Genomic DNA, 21,257 nt, shown 5'->3' on the forward strand with positions numbered 1-21,257 from the left:
CTTAATATTTTATACATATAGGTCTGTTTGGTACGCTGTAATTCAATGTAATATAATCAATAATGTTTGGTTAGTAAAATTTTACAATTGATGTAATGTAAATTGATGTACGTACACCATATTTGTTTTGCTATGTGTAACTATAAATTTCTATTTACTCTTATTTATATGGAATAAGGTGTAAAAATACTCTTAACATTTTACCCTTAACGTTTAAATGGTGTAATTTTACCCCTAATGTTGGCAGCCAATAGCAATTTTACCCGAATGTTGGCAGCCAATAGCAATTTTACCCGAATGTTGGCAAGTTGGGTCAAAATACAGATATTTTGTTTCTTATTCTGCATCAATTGCACGTAAGATGATTCTAAAAAAAGATTTCATAGTTTTTGTGATTTAATAATAGAATTGAAGATTAATATTTTTTTAAATTTGGTGAAATATCTGAATTTTTTTGTCCAACTCGTAAAAAATACAGTATATTTTTTTGAAAAAAATTCACGTTTAATCATATGTTTGTAATATGTTACTAATAAGTGATAAAATGACGCATATGTGAAGTGCAGATGACAAGATTCATGAATGAGAAGACAATTTGATGAATAATTTCTCCAATTGACCCAATTTGTCAATGTTAGGAGTAAAATTGTTCTTAGTTGTTAACATTTAGAGATAAAATTGCACAATTTTAAACGTTAGTGGTAAAATAGTTCCTGGTCGTAAAAGTTAAGGGTAATTATATATATATATTTATAAGGATAAGGTGCAAAAATATCTCTAACAATAGTAATAATTAGAAATTAATAATAATATGATGTAAAAATGGAGTAAATGAAAAGGTGATATTGAATGAATCATAATTACATAATCAAATGTAATGGAATTCATATGGATTTCTTTAGTAATTATGATTAAAAAACTTATTGAATAAAATTTAAGTTATACAATTCCCATTACATTCCAATAAAATTATAAATTGCATCCAAACATAGTAATGAGTTTTTAATGTAATGAACATTTCATTACGAAGCTCATTACGTCTTACCAAACGTACCCATAGTGTATCCACCTAATTGAAAATTTTGAACCCGTCACTAACTATAAGACTCCAACAGTAGTACGATACTTGTCACCGAACGATAATCAAATGTCATGCTCGCGTGACAAATTCCACGTCGCTATTAGGGTCAAACATGGGTTACAGTTAGTCATTTTTATTTGCTCTAAAATATTATTGATGTATTTATCTTGTGAAACATGAATGCATTTTCGTGTGTACTATATAATGGAGATGTAGGACTTTAAGTATTGTCCTTCGATTGCGGACGCCTCATTTGCTGGGATTGGTATCTGTGAATACTCTTGCGCCTAAGTTAGTAGGATACAGGATTAACTGGACAGAAAGAGATATCAGATCTCATTTAATGGGACTTGGTTGTCTTTATATAGAGTTTTTGAGATGGGCCGGATCTGGACGTGCCTATGGTCTGGGTGTGCACTTAGTTGTTGGGCTTTGTTGATTTGGCCATATGCCTTATCAATTAGTCCCCTCGTGGAGTACATTGTCGAACCATTATATATGAGGTCATCGGGTGGTAGTCTAGAGAGTGAAGACAACGGGGTTCATTAATGAACCAGCTGTGAGGTGTGATCGGATAGCAAGCTGATTGAGACGAACGTGATAGGGTGTGAAGGCTTTCGAATGACGCTTAGTTGTCAGTTCGATTTGTAGAAACCAATTGTCTAGAGTTGGAATGACTTTTTATTTAAATTTATCGGGCATAATAATGACATGGCAGTCATTTATTATGCGTTGATGGTTTGCAGCTAGGCAAGTGACATCTGTCGATTCGTCTGCTGTAATGCTAAGGTGCCTCTTGGTTTGTCCCCTAGCTCCTATAAGTAGTTGTCGTTAGGGCCGTGTTATACCTAAACTTCAATTTGGACTAAACTAAACTCTGTTTATAAACTCCACGGGGTGTTTGTTAGAAGGGATATAGGAGGTGAGATAGGGATAAAAAAACACGAAATAAGTTATCACATGTTTGTTTGGGAGATAGAAGAATGAGACAGGGATAAACCTTTTATCCCTCAAATCCTATACCCAAGAGGGGGATCGTATAAGGCGATGGGATAAGCTCCTGCGATTTTAATAAGATGGAAAAGTCCATCTTATCCCTCAAATTAATGTTACGTAGTTTAAATAGAAAAGTCCATCTTATCTCTCAAATTAATTTTCGACTATCATATTTTTATCCTTATCCCAACCATTTATCCTTATCCATATCTCAACTTTTATCTCTATCGTTCAATTTTTTATGACGAAAAATGCAAAATTCCCCAATTTTTTGTGACAAAAAATACAAAATCGTCATGAAAAATATGTATTATTTTCATGAGTTCTTTGATAAAAAAACATAAATTTTAATGTTTCCGACTCGTAATCGTCCATTTTCGTGGTTCAGGTTGTTACACATCAATTATTTTCATAATTTCAATTATTGTTTTTCGGGTTTATGATTTTGGAGAGAGAATTTTTAGTTTTTGATCAAAATTATGAGAAGGGCAAAAAAGTCCAAATGAAGACGGTGATAGTAATTTGAGTGCGGTATTTAGCGGCTCACTTATACTTTCTTCTTGGCAGTGTTGAACAACAGCCGTGCCAGACATTTCGAATGGTGTTGCTCCACATTCAAATAGTATTTAATAGATTTTTAAGAAAATTCAATTTTATTTTGTCATTACATCCATTTAGGTCCCCAAACTAAAGCTTCAAAATCAATTAGAACCCTAAACTATCAAAATCATCAATTAAGTCCTTGAACTAAGGAAAAGTCATCCAATTGAGTCATCATCATATCCTAAAATCAGAAACGGTGACTATTTGATATGGACTGTAATAATCTCTTTGTTGGTTCAAAATGAGTGTATAGAAGAGAGTCTAAAATTGTTCGATCGAATGATTTTCAATGAGGCCTCAACTGAAGATTTTTGTTTAGAATGGAGACTCAATTGATGATTTTTTGTTAGTTTAGAGACTTGATTGATGATTTTGATAGTTTAAGGTTCTAATTGACTTTGAAGCCTTAGTTCAGGGATCCAAATGAGTATTATGCCTTCTATTTTTATCAAGTCTCTTAAGAAGTCAATTATTTCTTCTGGAAAACAAACTTGTTGAGAAAATTGTAATCATATGATAATTCAACCAACTTCATTTCCTTCATCTAATTTTATTCCAAACAATGCGTAGCAGAAAAACCAGAATAGAATTCTATAGAAGAAAGGCACAAAAGTGTTTCTTGAAACACCACAAATTTCTGAAGTTGACAAAAATGATATTACAACTATCAAACAGATAAGATAAATTACTCTTCTTCTTAAAACAACATCAAAATGCTGCTGGATCAGTTATCCTATCCACAACTCTTGTCAACCCATCATCTGCAAAACATTCAGTAACAACATTTTTCATATAAAATGTATTGTTAAAGACGATAAATTTACGAAATTTTACAAAAACAAAATCAAAGGATACCAGCCAAATGTACCAAATTAAAGTACAGGGGTGAAAGTAATAAATTGTACCGGTACAAGAGTCAAATATTAGCTTTTTCCGACATTTAGTACAACAACAACAACAAAGCCTTCCTCCCGAAACGATTCCGGGTAGGCTAACATGAACCGTCATGCAAGAAGCACTTGCATTCTCAAACATCAGTTTACTATGACACACAAGTTCTAGCATAACAGATGAAATTCCCAATTATTTAGCTGCAAAGAGAGTACGAGACGTTACCTTGAAAATATCTCCAAACATTCCTTGCAGGGGATTTCTACGTTGTACTCCAAAAAACTTCTCTGCAATTTCATCTAGCAACTGAATCATATGATCATGTTAGAATTTGTACATCCACATGAGTCCATCAAAAGTCAAAGATTTAAAAAAGAGATGGTAATGAGATAATCCATTTTTTCTTAACAAACTGAAACTACCATTATACGTTCTAATTTCCATAAAAAACTACCAACCTCATTGAATACAGGTTCTCTGTCAATGCTCGGCTTGTAATTCACTTTCAACATATTAAAAACAGGCAAGGCATCTCTCTCCAACCTGCATAGACAAGAATTAGTGCATCCATTTTATAGGAATGAACTTCAAATTAGACATGTTCTAATGTGCTAGTCTATTTAACTATGCTATCCCCAAGATAAATGGAAAGAAAATGACGAGTAACTATCTTACCATTGTTGCTAGAGTCGGAACAAATGTCCAATAATCGAAGCAAAATATTTTATCCAAAACATTATAGTAGGTGTTTCGAAAGTTGAATGTGACTTCAAGTTGCATAGTAAGCAATGTTCAAAGAAGAAGGATATGAAAGGAGGCAGATGGCAAGCAACGGTTTGAAGCATAGTTATATTCATACATCATTGCCAACTAGAGAGAATCTTTTTCCTCTCAGAATATATATTGTAATATGGTCTGCCAAAAATAAGAGTGGCTTGATTTTCTGGGACTCTACATTTCAGGTCAATCACAATTCTGCAGGACATGCTAAAAACAGGGCATCACAATTCTGTAGAAGAACAAATTCCTCCATGTCCCCCTTGTTTCTTTTGATCTCGTTCAATTATAGTACTTACAGGCTTGGATACATCATTTCCTATTTGCATTTTCGTAATTAATCTATTATGGTAACACAGAGATGCTCTTTTCTTTTCTCGTTTTCCATTTTCCATTCAGTGGTAAACCTAATAACATTCCTTAATCTAAAAATCTCCTTCAAAGTCAAAAGCTCAAGCACAGTTTAATAATGCTGAGTGAAAAGTACATAACTTTACATCACAAGAAGCATAAATACAACTAAACTTACGTTGGCAAAAGAAAAATGATAAATTGGACTAAATCTGACATGGGAAGCTCAAGATTTGCAGATTCTACTTGTTTCTTTATCTCATCCATAAGACAATTAGCATCTTTCAGATTACCCATGGCCAAATACCTGCAACAGGGGGATAATTAAGCTTGTAAATAATCACTCCTACAACCGTAAATGAATAAGGGGAATTTCAGGGTGTCCTGTAAATTTTATCACTAATATTGCATCCGACAACAGCAAGCCCATGATATGTGAAGCAGTATACCAACTCCTAAGCTCCTTACATTAGAATTGCACGTGAAATTGCCAGATCATCTTCACCAGGATAACACTGCAAAGTTGAAAAGCATTCAGCTAAGCCTTTTAAAATGCTATCGAAGAGAAGCAATTCCCAATCATGAACTGACACATTAAACTTCACAATTCAATCTCCAAAATTATTATTTCCACGAAAGCTCAAACAATATCAGCAATAACAAAGTGTAACCATAGAATAATTCAATTTTATTTATTTATTTTTTTTTTTTTTGTGAAATTGGAAGAGGAGGTTTCGGGTGTTAATTCAACTATTAATTAGAGATAGGCAGAAATGTGTTTTGGTTAAAAGAAAAAAATTGAAATAAATAAATCAGAATTAGCAAATTATAGGCATTGTTCACATTTATAGACTGCTATATTCCACGTGAAACTGAAGCCTGATAAGCATGGTATCTTCATCACTGAATTCAAATTACTAACCTTGCCCATAAAATTGACTAAAGTAGCCGCAAACTTCTCTGGATCATCACTTCTAACAAAATGATATGATATTCTTGTCATATCCTGCAAAGAACATTATAAGTTATATGCGGCTGACTACGCTTGAAAAGATAACCTAAAATGACACAAGATACAAACTGTGTCTAACAAAAACTTGATGAAATAAATATACAATGCTAACAAAAAAGGCCAGAGGCATAAGGAAGAAGCAGAAAAGAAACCCAAGAAGTTAAATATTGATGTCAAACCTACCAACTCAGGAGATTCAGAAAATATATATTCAGCTAGCATATCATGTAATTTTGGCGATCCAGCCTTATGGTCTCCAAACTCTGCAGACCACCTAAAAATAGAAAACAACTGAATATTAACAAGACATCTAAATGCAGTGCCATTTCACAGGTCACCCTTGTGGATGCATGACACATGTAGGACACTCACATCCACATAACTTAACTTACTAATTTCCCTCCCTTTCTTATGGACCTTCTTTCTCCCAGCCCTCCTACATAGTCTCATTTTAGATTTTGTAGTTCCCTTTTTTTATTCTTGCTATTTTTCTTCTCTCTACTCCTGACATTCTGCTAAGCAGAGCATGTAAAGGGTACTCACGTTATAGACGGAAAAACCATAAGAAATAAAATCAGGTTTGTGTTCTAGACGTCATATATCTCAGCAAGAAAAGAACAAATGATTTACCAGCCCAAAATAAAGACAGCAACTTATCTGACCCAGACATAGACTGTCTTTACACATGGAATCCAAAATTTCATAAATCCCCACACTAATACCACATTAGGACATGCCAACTGAAAACAGACGTTACAGGTCAATGGAATGGACAAAGTGGTCCAATGAAATCATTAATTCTGTTCAAGCAACCCAAACAGCCAACAATAGAATATACTATTCTAGTAACTATCCAAAAAGGATGAGGATAAAGGCTATCTTAAAATGTGTCGTCAAAATACCATCTAGCCCAAAATAAAGTCTCATATCTTACCTCAGAGCAGCTTTTAGAAAAGTGGAGCAGGACTCCACACGTGTTTTTGCTGCCCCAAGTGCTTCTGTAAGTTGTTGAACATCATCATCCTCCGCCAAGTGTTGTGGTAGAGTAACTCGAGGAAACAACTCGTAGATTTTCCTAACACGTTCTAAGAGAGAGACTTTGTCACAATCACAAACATAAAATGAATGAAAAATTAAATAATCAGAAGCCAATGCTGCATGGAGATGCAACCAGAGAACACAGAAATACATATTTCTCAAGATATTAACAATCATTTTATATGATAAAAAATTGATCAAGCAAGACTAACAAAGGAATGCACAAACCAAGGGTGTCATCATCATAAGGAGTTTTTCCCTTAACCAGTGTCTCTACGAACAACACAGCAAGCTCTGACCCACAAATAACCTGAAATTTTTACAGTTTCAAACATCAAATAGGTTCTATGAATAAGAAAATGTTTAACTATCCTCTAATTGCATTTTTTAATGCAAAATGAATAATGTTTCATCTCACATGTAATGCTCAATTATTTACCTTGAGCAAACAACAAAGGTTAATGCTCCCATAATAGAATAACTGGCGTCATGGGGACCAAAATTTTACTTGTCTTTCATTTGTGGAAAATTATTCTCCATGCCAGGAAAATTAAAAGGTAGCCACCAAGCTCATTTTGTTAGATCATATCACAATATCCATATTATACTCAATTGTATCTTAATTTACAGGAAGATATTTGTGTATTCATGTATGTAACCATGTAGAATGAGTTGCGTTGCATATCAATTTGCCCCCTGACTGTATTAGCAAAGTCCAATTTAGTCCACAATAACTTCATGGCTAGCTAGCAACTTATTTTACGGATCAAATTTTGTTCTGGCAGCCACCTTCATGATTGATATGCTTGATCTTTCACAGCATGCTAGTAAACTACCATTAGTGTTTTCTTTTGATATGCACATCTTGACTATCCAATGATCAAGTGCAAAGACCTTATTGGCTTATAGCACAATATCTATATGCCAGCATTTAGACACAAAGCAATATTAAACACGCCAAATTTGGCTTCGTTTGATCATTGTTACTATGTTAGCATATAAAGGTAGAATGAATTTATATACTTGGAAATCTGGACTCAAGAAATTACCTGGCCAATTTTCAGTTGGAGGCATGCACCTGAATGGAGCAAATCCAAAGCCTCAGAGTACCTCTGAGCAGAAGAATATCTACAAAAGTTAACACCAATTTGGCATGTTAATCATATGCCATGCTAAATAAAGGTCTAGTTGAGAAAAGAAAAAAATCAAACTGCATAATCAAATTAATACTTGTATTCAGCTATACCGTGCACTGATGGACTTGTACATCTGTTGTGCTCCATAGTAATTACCTCCATTTATCACATTCTCCAACTTCACAATATTCTGCAATAAAAATCAAGAAAAATATTATATAATCAAGAAAAAAATCCTATATGGTACATCGCGGATGAGAAAAAAACCAATCTGATGTATTATTGCAGTCGGACTTTTTATTTATTTTACCATTGAGTTCAGAAGTTAGAGATACATTATCGGCCATTTCCTGGTACATTCTATAATTAATTAATTATTTAAATGTTTTAATTTACAGCATTATAAATCCAATTTACAAAATGGAAGATGAATCATCACCTTCGAAGATCAAAAGAAAACAAAAACAATGTAGCCCAACAGAAAACAGAAGATATGCAATTAACTAATTCTTCTTAATTTCCCGTTTGAACGTTAATTAAATCGACCAATGAATACAAACGATTACAGTCAACAAAAATGGTTCAATCGTACAATTCTTCAATTCCATCATTCATACTATAATATTCTCTGTAAGGCTATCGAAAATTTGTCGTCCCTGAAATTTTGGAACTTAGATCACAATAGAGGAAAGCTAAACGTACAAGAGCCAATGGAAAATACTATTTCTCGGAAACCAAGCAGAGAGGAAAAGGAAAATTCGTAATTGATATACCTCTTCAACAGGAGGTAGATTTACTCTTCTTGGTCTCTCTCGGGACATGTCTGTTTTCTTCTTCTTCTTCAACAATAACAATAACAGAGAGATCCGATAGAGCTCAAAGCTGAGTTATGTTAGAAAAAAACAGAGGTTAGTGAAACGGTGGCGTATTTGTGATATGGGCTTTTAAGTGGGCTATTTTCTTACAGCCGAATCCATTTTAATATGGGCTATTGTAGAAGAGCATGAACCAAAGCCCAGAAAAGGAAAATTACACAGAAATTCATGTTTTAAAAACTATTTATAACTATATCAAGTCATAATTTTGGATTATGTCAAATTAATAAAATCACTACTCTTAATATATTCTAAATATTAGAATTTATAAATTAAAAGTCTAGAATATATTTTCTAGGGTTTATGGTTTATAAATTGGAGTCTAGAATTTTTAAATTATGGTGTAAAATCATAAAATATAGAAAATAATGACATATTAAGAATTAAGTTGGTGATATGACTTAGTTGTAATTTTATACTTAATTATGATATTCATGTATTTGACCCCAGAAAAAAAAGGGTCAAATAAATACATGAATATCATAATTAACTACAAAATTACAATTAAATCATATCATCAAACTTAATTCTTGATATATCATTATTCTCTATATATTATTATTTTACACCATAATTTAAAAATTATAAGCTTCAATTCATAAATCATAAACCCTAGAAAATATATTATAGACTTCTAATTTATAAATTCTAAACTTTAAAATATATTAAAAGTATTAATTTTACTAGTTTGACATAATCCAAAATTATAACTTGAGATAGTTGTAAATATCTGTATAATTTTTCCAAAAAAATAATGTTGAGATTTGCCTATTTCATTTTAAAAAATGATAATTTTTCTTTTTAATATTTTTAAATAAAATAAATTTTATTTGTACATAATAAAAAGATTAAATAAACTAGTTTGATTGATTTTATTTAGAAATTTTTAAAGTTATTTATAATTATATTAAATTTTTTTTTTGGTAGAATTTATAATTATATTAATAATATAGTAAACATAAATAATTTTTTATAATAAATTTTATAATTATATATGTGGAATATTACATTTAATAATTTTTTATTTAAATTTAATAACGTCGTATTCTTGTCTATAACTTTAACTGGTCTTGATTTTTCAAAATTTTCTAATTATTTATTTATTAAAATTATTTATTTATTTGGTATTTGCATCGAATAACTTTTATTATCAAATATGAGATTATTAAATGTATTTGGATAAATGTATACTTATTTCAAACTTTTAAAAGTTTATAAACAGATAACAATGTATTATGCATTGTTTATAACAGTATTATTAGTGGGTAAATTACACTCATTGCAACTTAACTTTATCTATTTTAAAATTATGGTCACTGAATTTCATTTCTTAACTCTTATGATCACTGAACTTTATACTTTTTAATACCGGTGGTCATTCAATTTTAACTAACTCCTCAAAACGATCGTTAATGATCTCAAAATGAAAATTTTTAAGAATTAAAGTTGTTCTAAACGATATTTACCATGAAATTACATCTTTTATTTTCTAAAATCACATTTTTTGGAGCTTTTCTCTCTAAAAATTTACTCTCTTAACTAAACAACATATAAATGACCTTGAAACGAAATTTTTTAAGAATTAAAGGTACTTAGAATATCATTAACTCTTTTTTAATGTTTTAGTTTGATGCCGTCAACAGTCATTTTGAAACGTTGAGTGGCCACCAATGTTAAAAAATGTAAAGTTCAGTAATCATACCGTTCAGAATTAAAGTTAAATGGTCATAATGTTAAAAGAAGTAAAGTTCACTCGCCATGAATATAATTTAGCCTATTATTAGTACATCAGGCATAATTAATGTTTTGTTTTGAAGTATGATGTACTAGTTAAATATTAAATAAAGGAGTATTCAAATTTTATATTAAATATTAAAGCAGTATTCAAATTTGGGTTAATATACATATTTTCTCTTGTATTATCGCGAAAAAACAAATATACCCTTATATCAAATAAATGCATAAAATTATCCCTAAATTTTCCACAAACCTACAATTATACCCAAATCTAACTGACAAGTCACGTGGCATAAACGGCTTGCCCTTCTTCACTCTCCTTCCACCCAAACATCCATCTTTTACTGTTCCACCTCCTATCTCTCTTCTTTTTTTTCTCTTTATCCTTCTCCTTTACTGCTGAACTCCAATTAACAGAGAGAGGTTTGTTTTGTTCATATGATTTGATCAAAATCTGAGTGAATTTTCATTTTGGGACATTTGTTTAGGTTCCACCATTAGAGTAAAGACTGCATCTTTGGCTAATTTCACGGTTCCCTCTCAATAAATGCTAATTAGCAGTCGTGATTCACTTTCTCGATCAAAGAGCTGAAGAAAGAAAAATCCCACCATTTCCGAACAACTCTTTCTTCTCAAACTTCTCTTGCAGTGAGCTTCTTCCTTCCCTTCTCTCTTATTTTGTCCGTTTCCTTTTCTTCCCCACTTTTTCAAATTATAAGAGATTCTGTTTTTCAGCTCTCAATAATTCATTGAAATCTCTAAGTTTTGGAAGGAAATTCCTGTTTGGTAAGGATATGAAATTCAATTATGCTTCTTCTTCTTTTTCATTTTCTTCATTGTGCTGATGGAATAAGAGAATTAGAATTTGATCTAGTTCGTATAATGGTCCTTTTATGTGTTTGATGATTTGCTCAAAAGGGGAAAAGCAAATTTTCTTTATGGAAAAAAGAAAAGAATGTTGGAGTGTTGGATGTTGCTGCTAATTCATTAAGGGAAAAAACAGTTGTATTATGCTTTAGTTTTTACTGGTGTGAACTGTGTTTTGGTTTTGATTTGGAGTAGAAGTTGCAGTTCGGTAGTAGAGAGAGAGAAAAAAAAAGGAGAGATATAGGAGGTGGAAGAGTAGAACGTACATGTTTGGATGGAAGGAAAGTGAAAATTTCAACACCGTTTATGCCACAACATAATTCTGTTAGACTAGGATATAATTGTAGGCTTGTGGAAAATTTAGGGATAATTTTGTGCATTTATTTAATATAAGGGCATATTTATTTTTTTTGCGATAATACAAGGGCAAATATGTAACCCATTTAAATTTTATATTAATCATGGGTAAACTTGATATTGTTGAATACTTTGGGAGTAAAATTGTACTTTCCATGTTAAGGTAAATCCTCCTCCTCCAAAACTTATAACTTAACCCATGAACAAATAGTTTGAAATTTACCCATTGAAGACGGCGAGCAGGTTCCTCACCGATTCTGAATCAACAGTGGAAAAAGCTTTCTCCTTCAGTGACCAGGTGAGCATCTTCGCATCTCTACAGGTAGCAGCCAAACAGGGCGCTACTTTTTCTATTTGGGGTTCCAAGACCTTCGATTTCAGTACAAGGGAGGGAACCAGTCGACAGACCACACCACTGCAACTTGCATTTATCCTTCATTTAATTAAAAACCTGTGTTGTGTGCCGCAATTATACTTTTGGCCTCCACTCCTCCACATTCGCGATTTGCTGCTGAGAGTGGAGAGGTTGCTGCTGCTGCCGTTCAATTCAAGAACCTGCTTGCTGCTGACGCCGTTGGTTGCTGCTGCCGCCTTCGTCGCCGGGAAGAGAGATAGAGAGTAAGTTTTTAATTTGAGGTTTTGATTTTAGACTCGTGATTTTAGAGATTTTGATTTTAGGGTTTTAATTTTAGGGTTTGTGATTAAATTGAATTGATAATGTGATAGTTAGGGTCTCTAATTGAATTGATTGAAATTATTGAATTGAACATTTCCTAAATTCAATTGAATTTAGGATTGAATTGAAATTTGAAATGTGATATTTTTAATTGAATGTGATACTTAATTAAATTGAATTGAATTGAATGTGATATTTTGAGGGTTCAATTGAATTTAGGATTGAATTGAATGTGATATTTAATTGAATTGAATTGAATGTGATATTTTGAGGATTCAATTGAATTTAGGATTGAATTGAATTTGATATTTTGAGGGTTCAATTGAATTTAGGATTGAATTGAACTAAAACTTATTAAAAACTTGTAAACTTATCAATTTGAGTCCTGGCTCCGCCACGGACTGCAAGCACATCAGATTTGACGGCCAACCAAATCCCTCTGGCGACGTGCATCGTCGCCTTTGAGGTCAGTTGTTAGGGAATACTGTCTAGTGTCTACTGATTAATATGAAATTCAGTTTAGGCCTGTTTTAGTTTTTCTTCACTTGGATTTTGAATCTGTAAGATGTGTTGTATTTTGTTTATTAAAATTAGTTTATACAAGAGGTAAAAAAAAATGATTTGAATAGTTCGACTGGCAACCACATTGTGGCAATTATTGAAAGCATTCAAGAACATAAAACCTTAGTTTATTAAACACTAGATGTGAAAGGGACAATGTGATTCTCTAACTGGAAAACTAAAAGGGAATTTAGAGTTTGAAATTGAAAGATAAATTGCAGTTCTTTTCCTTTTTTAAAGCAATGGAATCACAGAAGGTGGGAATTAATATAGTTCATTCTTTTTCAGAAGTTAGTTCCTTTAAGCGCAAGCCTAGAATTTGAATTTTTAACTTAAAAAGCACTTGATGGGAATTCAAATTTGAAAAGCGTAATTACTTTTGGAACTTGATGAAAGAAAAAAGTGGAGCATTAGTATCTAATTGAAGAAATACAAATAGGAAAAGTATTTGCTTTCTCTAAAATAATTGAAGATGATAATAATGAAAATCGGAAAAAAAGCAAATTCGATTTCAACTACTTAAAACTTGAACTTTCAAGATAAACCTTGCTCTGATATGAATTTTAAATATCTAGAGTTCAAGGAAGCCGTAGAGAGAAAATAAAAATGCAGTTAGTAATGAATCCAAAGTTCAATAATGTTCTTCAAAGTATAAGTGGTTCACCTAATGGCAGAGGTTTCAAAAACTCTAATAAAATAGAGCTAAGAAGTAAGAGCACTTACTTGTCTAGTGACGAAAATCAAAACTTTTTTGATAGTCATTCAAAGATTCAAAGATTTAGATGTTGCATATGTCTTAAGTTGTGGTATTAGTGTTGCTCTAATATGCAAGGTATGTGATTCAACATGATATTTTTCAGTTTTCAAGCTATATAAAATTTTATAGAATTAGTTGTTTTCATGTGACTGAGAGGTCACTGGTTCAAGTCTTAGGAGCGGCCTCTTGCCAAAAAAATTGGCAGGGGAAGGCTTGCCCCCAATACACCCTTGTGGTGGGACTCCACTCACGCGTTGTGCACCGGGCCGCCATTTTTTTATTAGTTGTAGGATTAAGTTATTTTAAACCGACTAAGGTGGTTTGGCCATGTGAGACGTAGAGCGCTTGATGCGCCGGTTAGGAGAACCGAAGAGTGGCAAAGGGATGTAGTGGTGAGGGGTAGGGGAAGACCTAAGCAAACTTGGAGGAGGGTGATCGAGAGTGATATGAGTTTACTGGGAATTGAGGAAAATATGGTAGTGGATAGGACGGAGTGGAGGGAGCGAATTTGTGTCGCTGACACGACTTGATTTCACGGTTTTATATGATGGTTCATGTTAGCCGACCCCGAATCATTTCGGGACTAAGGCTTTGTTGTTGTTGTTGTTGTTGTTGTATGATTAAGTTATTTTATTTTCTAGTGCAGATAAACTGTAATGTTCAGTTATGGATAAGTTTTTCATTTAAGAAAAAAAAAAACAGAACAACCAATTGCTAAAGATGTTATTATTTTACATATATAGTTTGTCCCCACTAATTGAAAATCCTGGGTCCATCCCTGGGTTCATCGTTTATCTTCTCTTTCAGAATAGATTTTCTATTTGGGTTTCATCGTTTATGTTCTTTTTCAGAATATATTTGTATATCCTTCTGATTACTTCTATTCTTTCTTTTTATTTTTCCCATTTCAGATTCCTTACTAATTTACTAATAGAGAAATTATGAGAAAGGACTAAATATGACTGCTCTGACTTGATAACAATCTTCTTTTAGAAGTTTCTTGTGATATAAATGCCAATTTTTATCAGTTTAGTAAACCTAAATTCACAGACTATTGCAGAGAGTTGGTTCAAAAACCAATTTTTGAATACTTAATGGGAAATTGGTTAAGTAATAAGGCCATATGTAGTTCTCTCTGGAAATGAGAATGAATTGGAATACTTGGAATCAATATGATCTCATTTTCTTGTATGGTAGGAAACAAATCAAGTCTTTTATAGACCTTTATCTATGAATAACTTGAATTTAGATGTAAATTGCTTGTGATTTTTAGTATGATTGCTGATATTTCCATTTAACTATTTAATTGTTTCAAAATGTAATCACCAAGTTAGGTTGGCTTGAATTGCAAATGCCTAAGTCACGTTAGGTCTCAAAATTCGATTCTTAGCGACTTAAGTTAGGTCTCAAAATTCGATTCTTAGCAACTTAAGTTAGGTCTCAAAGTTCGATTCTTAGTGTACATAATACACCTTGATTAAGTGAGTAGCCACTTCAAGATTTTCTTATCAATCTCGAACACCATTAATCGTATCCACTTAAGAAAGTTCAAAAATATATTTAGTATAGGATCCTTAGTAGTGTCTTTTGGTGCTCATTTGCAAAATATGTTTATGGTTCCGTTGCTTGAACAATGGAGGTTGTGTTTGAGAGAAGAAGAGTTTTTGTTTTATGCATTACTAAATATGTGCCTTGGATGCAGAGGTTGTTAAAAGTTGTGTTCGAAAATGAGTTCGAATGCTGTGAAGGTGTATCGACAACTTCTCAAAGCCATCAAGAAACACATTGGGCAGGAAGACTACAAGAAGCATTTCAGCGAATTTGTCATGCTGGATTTCCGGAAAAACAGCAATCTTTCTGATCACTCATCTGTTCAACAGAAAATCAAGCTTGCTCGCGATTATACTTTTATGCTTAATAGTGTGCACCATCACAAGGTACTGCTCCCACCCTGATATTTGTTGCATCGTTTAGTTCTCTCCTTTTCGTTTAACTTGAAGAAACATTGTAACTTGTAAGATATCCATCTTCAACTTTAAATGACCAATGAGGTAGTTTAAGTAGTCTACACATTAGATTAATTATCATATAAATCTCTTGAAATAGTGAAGCAGAAACTGCCAATTAGTGAAAAGAACTTGTTGTCATTTAAGCTGAGTCTTGAGCTAGATTCCTAATGCATGCAACAAATTAGGAGAAAGACTACCTAAAAGGTGTGTAATCAACCTCGAGGATCCACTAATTCCGAAAAGGAATGTTTTAATTATTGTTGATGTGGGTATTGTATAGTTTTGATTCTGAAATAAGTGAATTGCAAAAATGATTGTTCAGGAGCTGTTATTCTCATACAACATAGCTGTGGATAGATCAGAAGAAATGAAAAGAGTACTAGGAAAGTCTGCTGCAAGTGTTGGTCTTCAGCTTCCAGAGGTTTATCAGCCCTGATGACAACAGCTTTCACTTAATTGCAATATTTTAGCAGAGAAAACTCATTTAGCAGCAGCAATTTGTTTGACTCTGCTGTTTCACATATTGTAGCACATTCCTTTTCTAATAAAAAAGTTGTGCCTCCCAGACTTCAGGCTCAATTGCTTTATTCAGTCTGTTTAAAATACAAGTTATTTTACTCATTTCTGTTTTATCCCTAGTACAAATTGATTGAATTTACACCATTCACAAAGACGATTCATTTAACACGATCCGTTTGATACAATTATTATTATTATGTCATTTATATCATATAATCTGGTGAAATATGTAGATTGGTCCAATTGTTATTTTTGATCTAATCACCTGAAATATATAGATTGGTTCAAACTGTTATTATTGATGTTAATTGTTTAATTTTTGGAGTAAAAGGGAAAAAAAGATACGAAAAGGAGAACCCAATAGGTATAAGACTGTTCAATAATCTAAAAAATCAATTAATTGATAGTACTTAGATGTGTTTGATAATTGCAATTTTTTAACCATTTAAAATGTTAAATTAAGTTAAAAATAACTTATTTTGACAAGTAAAAATATTTAACTTAAAATATTATTAATTAATGTTTTTATATTCAGTATTTTTGTTTTATCAAATAATACATTTCAACATTTAATTTTTAATTTCGAAAACAAACATGGATATTTATTACATTTAGAGTCCGTTTAGCTTATATTATCATTTGTTGTTTGTTTGTTGTTTCAGTTAATAAATATTAATAAATATTAATTGATTTTTCTGTTAAAAAGTAATTGTTTTAAACACGAATTAAAGGGCAAAATAAAATATAACTCCCAAAAAATAGAACAGTAATTAACATAAGCTTTATTGTACAACATATTCGTAATTGAGATTTAAATATAATAATAATAAACAAAAAACTTGTAATGTATTGCTAAAATTGGAACAAACTGTTGAGAAACATATGGATCATATCCATCTCAAGCAGCACCAGCATCAGTTTAAATTATATATGTCAACCAAAGAACTACAAAATAGCTCAAACATCACACGTGTTAAGATCATACTCACACGTGTCCTTCCTAAATCCTGCAAGTCTGCCACTTAGTAAAATTCTGATAACTCATATTATCTATATAGGATAGCAAGCTAAAAATAGCAGCATCAAAAATAGAAAGAAAAGAAAATCCAAATTTAGAAAACCTGGAAAGCTGAACCAAACTCACAAGTCATCTTCTTCTTTTTCTTCTTCAAAACAAAATAGAAAATGGGTTCAGAAACTTTCTTAGAGGTGATTCTAGCCATCCTTTTGCCTCCTGTTGGGGTGTTCCTGCGATATGGATGTGGAGTGAGTAATTAATTATTTAATTATTCTAATGTTAATCTAATTACACTTTAAAATAGAGCTAATTAATGTTAATTGCAGGTGGAGTTCTGGATAGATTTGTTGCTGACAGTATTGGGATATATACCAGGGATTATATATGCAATCTATGTACTGGTGGGATAGGTTTATTATGATAAAATGTTATTCTATCGATATATATGTTGTCGGGATGTATTTATGATTGTGTTCGAGATCGTTGTGGATTCTATCTTGTCTATCTTTAATCAAACACTTGTTTCTTCTTAATTTTTCATTAATTCCACTACTTCTATATTATAACACGTGTTATCTCTATTTTCTTATTCTTCTGAATCTGTAGCCTCTTTAATTCTTTCTGGATTTCATGTAACTGTTTATAATTAATGAAATAAATTATATATTTCATTGCTTCAAGAACTAAATGGAAGAACAGTGGGTAATGCATGATCCCGTTAATTGTAAGAAGATATAAATTGTAAGACCCTATTAGGCCTGGGAACATGAGGGAAAGAAGGTTAACAGAAAGGCACAAACGTGTGTTATTAAAGTGTGACCCTTCATCATGAATCATATATAAAGGTGTGTTATTAAAGTGTGACCCTTCATCATGAATCATATCCTTTATATATTTCTGCTGAGTGAGGGAGATGCCATCTTTTTAGTCTGGTCTAGAGTTTATCTATCACTCTAGAAATCATGGGTTCGATTTATATCGAGGTGGGGTAGGTTAAGGGTTTTTCTTTATCTTTCTTTAATGTAAGTGCATTGCGTATAATTTAAAAAAAAAAGAAAAAAAAAAGGAAGATGCCATCTATTCAATCATGTAAGTGCATTGCGTACAATTTTTAAAAAAAAAAAGAAATCATGTAAGTGCATTGCGCATAATTTTTAGAAAAAAAAGAAATAAGAGGAAGATGCCATCTATTCAATTGCTGGGAAGTACTTTGCAAAACCCATATCCTTGATCTTGATAACGAAAGTTCTATCTAATTGTGCTTTAACCTCTTCTATTAGCTAATTAGAGGTTCATGTTATCAATAATTAGAGGTTCATGTTATCAACAAATCATCAACATACACTATAAGAACAATAAAATCATCTCCCTGTTGCTTAGAAAATAAGCAATAATCATGAATTGACTTATTAAAACTCATTTAGATTCCATTGTCTCCCTGCCTGCTTCAAACCATACAAGGATTTCCCCAATTTGCAATATCCTGGTTTAGCCTTTGAATACTCAGCTGGTGGCACCATGTATAGCTCTTCTTCAATGTGTCCATGAAGGTAAGCCTTGTTTATATCAGCCTGGTGGATATTCCACCCTTTTGTTGCCGCTATAGCAATAAAAAAAGTCAAACTGTAGTGACCTTAGTCACTAGTGAGAAGTGAGAAGCAATTTGTGTAATCTTCACCATAAACTTGTGTGCTCTTAGCCACAAGTCGAGCTTTATACCTCTCCACAGCTCCATTTGTGTATTTAACCCTGAAAATCCACCCGGAGGTAATTGGCTTCTTGCCTTCAGGTAATGAAATAAGAATCCATGTTTCATTAGACTCTAAAGCTTGCAACTCCTATGCATTACTAATTGCCAGTGGGGATCATGACTAGCCCCTGCATAATGTTTGGGTTCGGTTCAGGGATTAAAGCTATGTTAGGTAAGAAAGCTTGGTGTGATTTTGAGTAAGCAAAACAGGAGGTTAACTCAGCAGTTGAAGTAACTGTGGTGAGAACAAAATCATTAAATCTAGCAGGAAGTTTAGCAACTCTATGTGAATGTCTAATTGGTGGTAAAAAAGGCAGGAGATGAGTTTGGTTGATTAGAATTAGTTGGATTTGAGAAAGAAGAAGATAAATGTTCTGGTTCTAGTGCAGGAGAAAAATGTTCAACTGAACTTTGAGGGCCACTGGTGATAGGGATATCCTGTTATTGTTCAGTAAGAACAACATCATTATTGAATATAGGTTCAGAAGTATGTAAAAGTTGTGTTTGAGAATGGGAATTGTTTTTGAAAGGAAATTGCAATTCATGGAAAACTATATCCATTTACACATAATTTCTGTATACTAAGGTTATAAACCTTAAATCTCTTTTGTCCCAAAGAATTGGCTACATGTATACACTCATAAGGCCTAACATCAAATTTTTCTTTCTGATGAGTATATTTGCAGTATGACATGCACACCGAAACACTTTCAAGTTATCAAAACTAGGCAACTTATTATAGAGTTTTTGATAAGGAGAAATCCATCAGTAGGCATAAGGTTATCAGGTTTGTAGCATGTAAAAGATGTCGGTTGTCGGAGATTAATATAAGATATATGATTGGGCCTTAACTATCAGCTCGAGCTTTTAGTTCAATCGGTTCCATGACATGGTATCAGAGCTGTTAGGACCAAACGGTCGAGGGTTCGAGTCCCGGCAACCTCATAGGGCCAGCCCTAGGCCTAGACCTGGGGTGCGCCGGCCTAGGGCCCAAACCTGAAGAACTAGAAAACAGATTGACAAGCAGACCCCCACAAACTCCATTCCATTATGAGTTCTAACACACTTCACAATAGTATCAAACTAAGTAAGAAACATTCGAATCAAAGACTTCAACAAGACATGAACCTGGTCCTCGCTCTTAAACAATATGGTCCATGTTGTTCGACTAAAATCATCAACTATTGTTAGCATAAAACGATCACCGGTTAAACATTTCTGCTTATAAGACCCTCAACAATCTCTGTGAAGCATCTCAAAGACTCTAGAAGTTTGGATAGAACTGTGAGGAAAAGATTTTCTATGTTGTTTGGACTGAAAGCATACATGATAGTCTTTAATTACAGTATTTTTATGAAATATAGGTAAATGTTTTTGTTTTTGGACTAATACATGTCCTAAGTGGTAATGCCACAACATTGCATTACTTGAATCATTTAAAAAACTAACACTTTATAAAGCTAAATTTGAAACAGTAGAAAAAAATATAGAAGTAAGATGATAATGTTCTAATCCTGCATATAGCAACAGTGACTAACAAAAATCAACTTCAGATCTTGACTTCAAGTAAGTGAGCCACTGAAACCAAGTTATGTTGAAAATGTTCCACACATAACACATCAGTGAGTGTTAAAGTGGGAGATAAATGCATTGAACCTATTTTAGTTACCATCTGTGCAGATCCATCAAGAAGAGCGTGCACAACACAGACCCATCCCGACATGTGTTTTTAATTCCACCAATTAATGAAGTTGTCAAGATTCGAACTTTCACCGTTTCGTTCAAGAGGCTCTGATATCATATCATGTAACCACTTTAACTAAAAGCTCAAACCAACGTATGAACGATAGATAATAAGATTTATGACCAATATCATACTTTGATGAAATTTTTCCAATTTCTCAAATTCATCCAAAGTAAGAGAGTATGTTGTCTAATAGTTAGATAGAACCAATAATTTTTTGGTATTTGCCAACAAGTCTTTCAAATGTAGTTGTGGAGATGCTTTTATTCAATTAATTATTTGACTAAATGAAAAAAAAATATGAATGTACAGTGTTTTAGAGAATTACTTCAATCATTAGAAGAATATGTTTATTAGAATTGGACATGGCTAGAAATGCAATAGTAGAGATGCTATAGAAAACCAAGAAAAAACTTGCAAAAATCAATAAAATTAAGAATTCCATTTAATAAGAAACTGAAACATGGACATCAATTCTACATTATAAATACCAAAAAAAAAA

At 32.4% G+C, this 21,257-nt stretch overlaps 3 protein-coding genes across 3 annotated transcripts; 2 read left to right on the forward strand and 1 right to left on the reverse strand.

The window, feature by feature from the left end:
- Positions 1–3,192: 3,192 nt before the first annotated feature.
- Positions 3,193–8,764, reverse strand: LOC136228076 (protein GET4). The gene is made up of 12 exons (XM_066016912.1): positions 8,659–8,764; positions 7,996–8,075; positions 7,799–7,877; positions 6,978–7,059; positions 6,646–6,796; positions 5,895–5,985; positions 5,622–5,705; positions 5,168–5,214; positions 4,878–5,006; positions 4,030–4,114; positions 3,797–3,877; positions 3,193–3,441 (listed from the first exon to the last, which is right to left on the reverse strand). The coding sequence occupies exons 1-12, from the start codon at positions 8,704–8,706 to the stop codon at positions 3,430–3,432; spliced, it is 969 nt and encodes a 322-aa protein (XP_065872984.1). The 5' UTR covers positions 8,707–8,764; the 3' UTR covers positions 3,193–3,429.
- A 3,165-nt stretch (positions 8,765–11,929) lies between these two features.
- LOC136225505 (uncharacterized) lies at positions 11,930–16,345 on the forward strand. The gene is made up of 3 exons (XM_066013553.1): positions 11,930–12,339; positions 15,418–15,652; positions 16,047–16,345. Exons 2-3 carry the CDS (start codon positions 15,443–15,445, stop codon positions 16,158–16,160), a joined length of 324 nt encoding a protein of 107 aa, XP_065869625.1. The 5' UTR covers positions 11,930–12,339; positions 15,418–15,442; the 3' UTR covers positions 16,161–16,345.
- A 956-nt stretch (positions 16,346–17,301) lies between these two features.
- On the forward strand, positions 17,302–17,794 carry LOC136226922 (salt stress-induced hydrophobic peptide ESI3). Its single transcript, XM_066015609.1, has 2 exons — positions 17,302–17,509; positions 17,588–17,794. The coding sequence occupies exons 1-2, from the start codon at positions 17,429–17,431 to the stop codon at positions 17,669–17,671; spliced, it is 165 nt and encodes a 54-aa protein (XP_065871681.1). The 5' UTR covers positions 17,302–17,428; the 3' UTR covers positions 17,672–17,794.
- Positions 17,795–21,257: the final 3,463 nt, after the last annotated feature.

Source organism: Euphorbia lathyris, chromosome 4 (genome assembly GCF_963576675.1).
Source record: "Euphorbia lathyris chromosome 4, ddEupLath1.1, whole genome shotgun sequence".
NCBI classification, from domain to species: domain Eukaryota; kingdom Viridiplantae; phylum Streptophyta; class Magnoliopsida; order Malpighiales; family Euphorbiaceae; genus Euphorbia; species Euphorbia lathyris.

Bases quoted from the DNA above. Each gene is read 5' to 3' on its own strand.
- LOC136228076 (XM_066016912.1), bottom strand. From the start codon at position 8,706: ATGTCCCGAGAGAGACCAAGAAGAGTAAATCTACCTCCTGTTGAAGAG. The intron at 8,076-8,658 runs GTATATCAATTA...TTTTTATTGCAG, and splicing joins ATCTACCTCCTGTTGAAGAG to AATATTGTGAAGTTGGAGAA. The intron at 5,007-5,167 runs GTAAGGAGCTTA...CCCCTGTTGCAG, and splicing joins ATTTCACGTGCAATTCTAAT to GTATTTGGCCATGGGTAATC.
- LOC136225505 (XM_066013553.1), top strand. From the start codon at position 15,443: ATGAGTTCGAATGCTGTGAAGGTGTATCGACAACTTCTCAAAGCCATC. The intron at 15,653-16,046 runs GTACTGCTCCCA...ATGATTGTTCAG, and splicing joins ATAGTGTGCACCATCACAAG to GAGCTGTTATTCTCATACAA.
- LOC136226922 (XM_066015609.1), top strand. From the start codon at position 17,429: ATGGGTTCAGAAACTTTCTTAGAGGTGATTCTAGCCATCCTTTTGCCT. The intron at 17,510-17,587 runs GTGAGTAATTAA...TGTTAATTGCAG, and splicing joins TCCTGCGATATGGATGTGGA to GTGGAGTTCTGGATAGATTT.